Source organism: Anarrhichthys ocellatus, unplaced genomic scaffold, assembly GCF_004355925.1.
Source record: "Anarrhichthys ocellatus isolate YVR2014 unplaced genomic scaffold, GSC_Weel_1.0 scaffold11, whole genome shotgun sequence".
NCBI lineage: Eukaryota > Metazoa > Chordata > Actinopteri > Perciformes > Anarhichadidae > Anarrhichthys > Anarrhichthys ocellatus.
Genome location: NW_022280041.1, coordinates 12131267 through 12139244, shown reverse-complemented (window position 1 = coordinate 12139244; position 7978 = coordinate 12131267). Strand labels below are relative to the sequence as shown.

Here is a 7978-nt window from a genome sequence, read left to right as displayed (position 1 = left end):
TTCATTGAGGTTTTCATACTTCTGGAACATAATCAGGTCTCTTTTGGTTACCACACGGAACAACAGCTCCCTAATGCGAGTTAAAAGAATAACCATTCTACTTCTTCTTCTTCTTCTTAAAATGATGAGTTGCTGCATTGTATTCTGATGTCTGGCGCTTGTCCCTTTCTCTCTCAGGCTCTCAGGACTGCGTGGTGTCCGGAGATCCTCACTACAACACATTTGACAAGAAGTTCTTCAGCTTCATGGGAACGTGCACCTACACACTGGCCCGAACCTGCAGGAACAGCACTGGTAGGTTCAGACAACTCTATTTCATTTCCAGATGTATTTATTTTTGTCATAAATTATAATTTTTTTGTCTATACTTGTTGCAAAATGTTTGACCTGCGGCAGCTCTTAAAATGCATTGTCCTCTTCAAGTGGTCCTGACACCAGGAGGTGGCACTACAACTACATGATACTTTAAAATAACCATTAGTCTGACCCATCCAACTTTTTGCACAGTTCATCCTTGAACAGTATAAAAAGAAATTCTTTTTTAGACATTTAGTGCGATAAATTGTCATGCGGTTTAAGAAACGGAGCGGACTGACGTGTTTGTACGCTCCCTGTGCAGGTCCTTGGTTCTCAGTGGAGGGGAAGAATGAGGAGAGAGGAGTGACAGGCATGTCCTACCTGAGGAAGCTCTACGTCACTGTGAACGGAATCACTGTGACCCTGATGAAGGCCAGGAGGACTCTGGTCAGTGGGGACAACATTTACAGCAGCGCACAATGGATTCTGTGTCTATAAATGTCATTTCACAAGCTGTCGGTATCACAGGAGGATGACAGGGCACGACATGTGTACACAGATGTGCGGCACACGCACCAGCTGTATCACTCTCTCTGCATCTTAATCATCTGGTTCAGTGAAATTACAAGTCTGCCCTTTGTTCTCCTCGCCTTTTTATTTGATCTTATCCCTGACTTTTATCTCTTTTTAATGCCATAATCCCAGAAATCTGTCCACACTCCTCCTCCTCATCGTCTCATATGCTCATCTGTTTGACCCGTCCACGGGTTTTTTTTCACAGAGATTTAAATCCCCGTGTGCTGGGGTTTTTATTCACGTGTCAAATGTGGAAAGCTTGAATATGAAGTGTACCTGTTGTTGCTTTTTTATCACCGTCTTCATGTTGTCTTTTCAGGTTAATGGACTGCGAGTGGCCTTCCCCCACTACCCCTCTCCGCTCATGTCCCTCACTCTTGCCGGTCAGTACGTCACCCTGCAGACGCCGTTCGGCCTCCGGGTGCGCTGGGATGGAAACCATTACGCCCAGATCTCAGTCCCCAGGTCGGTCAGAGGTCGACCCCTTGGTCGCATGCGTTCATGTGACATTTTTTTAAGGCTTTTATTTTGTTTTGGGAAAATGTTAACACACATACAGCAGGTGACTTCTGTCTGTATTTCCTATTTTTTTCATTGATAATCAAGGAAGAAATTAGCACTCTCACTCCCAACGTGAGCGTGTCGGGGACTGTTACGTCCTATATACTATGTCCAAGGGAACACAGGGAGTAACATAACAAGTTTACAAAAAAAACTGTGCAAAAATGTAGCCAAAATTTCAAAGAGAAGGCTGCTGGAACACTTTAAGAGTAACAATGAACAGAGAGACGGAAAGATCAACAGAAATAAATTAACCAACCAAAAGACGTCAGGGTCTCCAAGGCCAAAATAATAAACGAAACCCCCACACTAACTGGAAAATAAGAAGTTCAACTGGTCTACCGCAACAAACAGAACAACTGTTCTAAACTCCCTACTTAACCAGAAAACAGGAACAAACAGGTATAGCAGAGTACATGTCAGAGAGCCCCGACAAGACTTCCCCAAAGTTACCCAGACTGGTTAAACAAAGCATCTCTAGCAACTAGCCAGCCAAGACAAAAGATAACTAGAATAGAGCTGTTATAAGGACTTTCAGCAGGAAGAATCAGCTCAAAGGCCAATATGCGCTGGAGCACTGGTTCTGGGGGTTGATATGCGGCTCCGCACTGATGACGTTCAGGTGTGGGCGCTCCAGGCACTGAAAGGGGGCGTGGCAGACCTGAAACACAGAGAGAGAAAAATGAGGCCAGAAGAAAGTCAATGGATGTAACGGGGATGATGAGTCAGTTTCGGGTCGTAACATGCATCGCGTCATTTCAAAACAAACTTCTGTGTTCACAGGAAGCGTACAGTTTGCCCTGGTTACATGCATACAGCCTCTTTTTAACGTCAGAGGTTAACTTGTAGTTTTTAGGTTTACTTGGTTAGGTTTAGGAAAAGATTGTGGTTTGGGTTAAAATAAGTCTATATCGTAAAATATTTACATTTGTTACATAACTGGTGTTGGTAAAGTACAGACGTTACGTAGCAAAACTAAGGTAACATAAATGTCAAAAATGACTTTCGGTTTCACACAAACAGCGGTCTCCTGGGTGAAAGTTATATGTTTGTTTGACCCATCCAACCACTTCACTCACCTGCCCTATGGGCTTTCCTTCTTTCGACACACGTGCATACTTTCATATTTTATGTAGCTGTGAATCCGTTCTAAATCCCCATTTCTGCTGCTGGGATGATGAACACGACAAGTCTTTAGACACATGAAGCAGTGGAAACACCCTGAAAGACAGAACGATGTGGGCCGTGTGCAGCAAATAGTATACGATGCTATAAACGGCAAAAGGTCAAAGTTTAATCTCGGTGTATGTCATGAAAACTGCGCAAGAACTCAGCTATAAAGCTGTATTTCAAAGGTCATACAGATCTGCTATTTCGAATAAATCCTCCAACATTCTTAATACTTTGCTTATACTGTATATCTTCCATTGATGATGCCCCGACATAGTATCAGATGAAGAGATTTCTTGGTTTTGTCTCTTTGTTTCTTGGATTCCATTAACGGGCCAAACACTGTTTGACCTTTTAAGCCTTCTTAAGACATCCCTCCTCATCTCTTAAACACGTTTTCTCCTTGTCTTCAGCTCCTACTACGACCAGATGTGCGGCCTATGCGGCAACTACGACGGCAACCCGGGCAACGACTTCACCAAGCCAGATGGCACTCTGGTGGGAAATGTCAACGACTTCGGGAACAGCTGGCAAACGGAGGAGGATGAGGATGACTCGTGAGTTTCCACGCACTCGTTTCAATGCTGAGAATTTAAGGATTTCCTACGAACTTCCCTGGAGTCACATGTAGTCCAAGCATGTGACTAAACTACATGTGACTAGATGCTAATCTGTACATGCATTCAGTTGAACACATACAAATATATTTTTTTTGCATAAACATTATTATATTTTCTAAATATATAAATACATTTAAAAAATGTCAAAAAATTGACAGTGCCACGATTCACGAGGATGAGCGAAATGGGATGTGACCCTGTTGTTGTGTTTGCGTTGATCAGGTGCAGCCCAGGCACCAAGCCCGACCCGGACTGTGACCCCAAGCTCGAGGCCGAGGTGGTGAAACCAGACAAATGTGGCAAAATCACAGACCCCGCTGGACCTTTCAGGTGAGAGAGGACTTTTTATTCCTACCTGCTCCAACAGTGCACCAACTGTAACAACCTATCCTTGATGCATCTCAGTAGTGTCTCTTATTCCTGATAAAACTCCACTCATCCAGTTTGTAAGTCGGGCTTTCTGGTATGAAATATTGTGGTAAAGTTTGTCAGTATATCTATTTAAGTCCTTTTCAGTGAAATTTTATTTTTCTGTATCAAGCTTTAGCTGTTCACTTTAAAATCGACATCGCTCTGTTCTCAGCAGCGTCAGCACTTATTTAGCTGGCGGGGGATGGATGTGCATCAGATAACCCACCGTGGACAGAGTGTAGTTAGAGGGTGTGACTGCAGATGCTGACACCGGTCCCAGTGTTCTCAAATTATGTTTATTGGTTCAGTCTATCTGATTTATCTATTTCAGATTACAGTTATACATTGTTCTTGGAACATCACATGGACAGAATTGGACTCTGAACCCAAAAGCAAACACACACACACTTATGTATTTTATTTTTATATGCATTTACTGTAGCTAAATAAACTACAGTGTGTGGTGTGGTAGAAGCACCCTTGTATATTTCTTTCTATTCAGTTCATGACAATGTTTCGAGTGCCTAATTGTCAAATGTCTCTCTGAGGTTTGGTTGCTTAGAATTACATTTTTTAAGGAACGATTAAGAAGATGCTCCAAGTGAAATCAGCAGCGTGTCATTGGTTGAGCTTTGCTGGACCATCTGAGTGTTCTTCCTCTGCTTCCAGGGAGTGTATCAGTGTGGTGAATCCCACTCCGTTCTTCCAGAGCTGTGTGTACGACATGTGTCAGTTCAACGGCCAGCAGCGCGTCCTGTGCGACCAGCTCCAGGCCTACACCGACGCCTGCCAGAGCGCCGGAGCCAAAGTCCACCAGTGGAGGACTCCGAGCTTCTGTCGTAAGTCTTCAGCGTGTTTGTCGTTTGTCTTCTAGGCGGGTCAAAGCTCCAACAACCTTAACATTTATCTTTTCATCCTTGTCTTCATCATCTCCATCTCCATGCAGCCCTGGCCTGTCCTCCCAATAGCTCCTACACTCTGTGTGCCAGTTCCTGCCCCGAGACATGTCTGGGTGTGGTCGGGTCACCCGGCTGCGAGGACGTGTGCGTGGAGGGTTGCGAGTGTAACCCGGGCTTCATCCTCAGCAACGACAAGTGTGTGTCGCTGAAGGACTGTGGCTGTGTGGACACCAGCGGGAGCTATCACCCTGTGAGTGGGAACTACGTTCATGTGACCTAAATCACAAAGTCACAGTGATTCTACTGTATTCTAGTCAAATAATTCGCGCACAACTTTGCACAATATTTGAATGGAAACATGAGTAATGATACGTTGCTGGTATCCACTGTTAAAGCATGAACAATGTTTTAAGCACATACTCAACAATAAAGTGTTATAGTTTACCACATTGTTGTGAGGGCTTGCCACATATGTATAATGTGCATATTTGGTGTGTGTGTGTGTGTGTTTGTCAGGTGGATGAAAACTGGTACTTGGAGGGCTGCGAGGAGAAGTGTGTGTGTCACAGTGGAGGTTTGATTCAGTGTCACAACAGCAGCTGTAAACCCACCACTGAGAGCTGCCAGCTGCAGGACGGAGAATACGAATGTCGTCCTTTAGGTATGTCACACACACACACACACACACACACACACACACACAAAGCTGACACTATAAAACACACCATTCACATATTTCTATGCAGATTTTGAAGTATCGCATTCGAAAAGCTGTATTGAAACGACAAAAGTCGATAAAACGTCAATTTTGCGAAAAAGAGTTGATGCGCTTAATGAGATATGGAAATGCCTTTTGCCAAATACTACTACTACTACTATAATAATATACTGATAAATAATATATTTAAATAAATAATGCTCTCTTGTTCAGGAAATGGCATCTGCTCAGTATCTGGCGACCCCCACTACACCACCTTTGACAAGCACACCCACCATTACATGGGAGCCTGCTCCTACACGCTGTCCAAACCCTGCAACGTCTCCTCTGGCTTGCCGTACTTTAGCGTGGACACGCAGAATGAGCACAGGGGAAGTAATAAGAAGGTCTCCTATGTCAGGGCTGTGGTGGTCAACGTGAACGGGGTGACCTTCGTCCTCGGCAAGGGCCGCACAGTCCAGGTATGTTAGCTGACGGAGAAGCTGGTTCTGGTTCGGAGAAATCTCTTCTGGGGTTTTTGTAGCAATGATGCCCAAAATGGTCTTCTTCGGTGTGAATGTTTACTGTTTTTTTAGTCTTCAATAATTGTAAATGTCTTTGGAGAAATCATCTTGGAGCCTGGGGAATTCATGTTGAGAATTTTGCTGGTTAAATCAGGGGGATGGGGGCACAACCCCGGGGGAATGACTTCCTCCACGTACAGACACTCTTTGCTCACCTTCAGAATAAACGTCTCCGTGTCCTCAAGGTTAACGGGACGGCGGTCGTCCCACCTGTCACCTCCATCGGCGGAGTCAAAATCTACTTGAGCGGCAAGTTCGTCGTCCTGGAGACGTCCTTCGGCCTGAGGGTGCGTTTCGACGGCAACCACCACGCCGACGTCACCGTGCCAACCTCCTACAACGGCCTGCTCTGTGGCATGTGTGGTAAGAAGCAGTCATGTCCCATTTCAGGCTGTTATAAACATCATACTTCTGAAATTGGAATCTGAAATGTCTTTTTAACAACAACGGATTCCAATCCAAGTTTTGTGGTGACAGCTAGTTCTGACCCAAAACTACCCGGCCAACCAAAATACTATCACACAGGCAGCCCATAATGTTTGTTTCCCCGGCAGGAAATTTCAATGGAAACTCCAAAGACGACAACTTGAAGCCAGACAACACACCAGCTGCTAACACCAACGAAATGGGAGACAGCTGGCAGGTTCCTGACCCGAGGCCCGAGTGAGTCACGTCACGCAATACAAAAATACGTACTTCACTACAAAAATCATCGCTTCACTCCAATCTAATAAATCCTCTGCCTCTTCTCCAGCTGCACCAATGGTGGAGGACAGGAGGACTGTGATAAAGACGTGGAGGAGGAGGCCAAGAAGCCCACCAGCTGCGGCATGATCACGGATCCCAATGGTATGACACACACACACACACACACACACACATACACACACACACACACACACACACAGTAACCTGTTGCCATGGAGAAAGTGGTCATTGAGTGAAATCAGTTTGTCTCTTGTGCGTTTGGTCTTCAGGTCTCTTTCAGCCCTGCCACTCCGTCGTGCCCCCGGAGCCGTACTTTGGAAACTGCATGTACGACATGTGTGCGACCGGAGGCCAGACCGTGGCTCTGTGCCAGGCCATAGAGAGCTACGCCGACATGTGTGCTGCTGCAGGAGTCCCCATCGCATGGAGGAACAACACCTTCTGTCGTAAGTCTGCTGCGAGTGTGTGGAAAACGAAGAGGAACTAGCAGTGTGTCATGTCCTTACTGAGTTTATTACCAAAACCACAGTTACAGTTTTTGCTTGTTCGGCTAAAGTTCGTTCATGTATTTTCCACTTGTGACCACAGTGACCTAGGACTGCGTATAAGGTGTAGGTAACAAAAAGGGAAAAATACGAATACGAATACGAAACCGGGGTAGGAGGGTAAGAGAAAAGGTTCATTTACATGAAAAATGTATTTTTTTAAAAATCCTGCCTGGATATCTGGATATCCTGCCTCTTGATATGAAATATCAAGGACACACTGACACAGGATTTATCAGTCATGAAATCCTTGGCAGAATTTAGAGTTGCTAGTGTGACGTTTCACTTTACATTTGGGGAAAAAAACACATGTATTTTACAAAACATCCTTCAAACATCCCTTGTCCATCTGTCCTCCCTCCAGCTCTGAAGTGCGCCCCAGGTAGCCATTACAACCCGTGCGGCCCTGCCTGCGCTCAGCCCAGCTGCCAGGAACCCGCGGCCCCCGGCGGCTCCTGCAACCAGCCTTGCGTGGAGGGATGCGTCTGTAACCCTGGCCTCGTCCTCAGCGGAGACAAGTGTGTCCCGCTCAGCGAGTGTGGATGCACCGACGCAGACGGACACTACAGACCGGTAAGCGTGCGCCTCAGGCGGAGAATTCTTTTTGCAAGAAGACCCATTTGAGCGTGCGCTGAATTTCTCATTTGTGCACAATGCCTGCAGGTGGGAGACTCTTGGTTCACAGAGACGGACTGCTCAGAGCGCTGCAATTGTAACGGCAACCACAACATCACCTGCGAGCCCTGGCAGTGCAGCCCTGCACAGGAGTGTAAAGTCGTGGAGGGAGTGCTGGACTGCCACTCTACAGGTGAGACGGACTGGAGGGCCAAAAATGCACTGCACCTTTCACCAACAAAGAACATTTTGAGAATATTTGCGGTTCTGTTCATTACTTGTTTTCCCTCCTCAG

General features: G+C 45.8%; 1 protein-coding gene across 1 annotated transcript in view; it reads left to right on the top strand.

Annotated features, from left to right (window-relative positions):
• zanl (zonadhesin, like) overlaps positions 1 to 7978 on the top strand; it is a 53523-nt gene that overhangs the window by 37093 nt on the left and 8452 nt on the right. Inside the window, exons 9-23 of the mRNA XM_031850974.1 lie at positions 130 to 294; positions 620 to 744; positions 1193 to 1338; positions 3018 to 3161; positions 3447 to 3554; positions 4305 to 4474; positions 4582 to 4784; positions 5051 to 5195; positions 5466 to 5713; positions 6001 to 6178; positions 6370 to 6478; positions 6570 to 6664; positions 6793 to 6969; positions 7433 to 7641; positions 7732 to 7876. Coding sequence (XP_031706834.1) covers positions 130 to 294; positions 620 to 744; positions 1193 to 1338; positions 3018 to 3161; positions 3447 to 3554; positions 4305 to 4474; positions 4582 to 4784; positions 5051 to 5195; positions 5466 to 5713; positions 6001 to 6178; positions 6370 to 6478; positions 6570 to 6664; positions 6793 to 6969; positions 7433 to 7641; positions 7732 to 7876 — 2367 coding nt within the window. The remainder of the gene's footprint in view (positions 1 to 129; positions 295 to 619; positions 745 to 1192; positions 1339 to 3017; positions 3162 to 3446; positions 3555 to 4304; positions 4475 to 4581; positions 4785 to 5050; positions 5196 to 5465; positions 5714 to 6000; positions 6179 to 6369; positions 6479 to 6569; positions 6665 to 6792; positions 6970 to 7432; positions 7642 to 7731; positions 7877 to 7978) is intronic.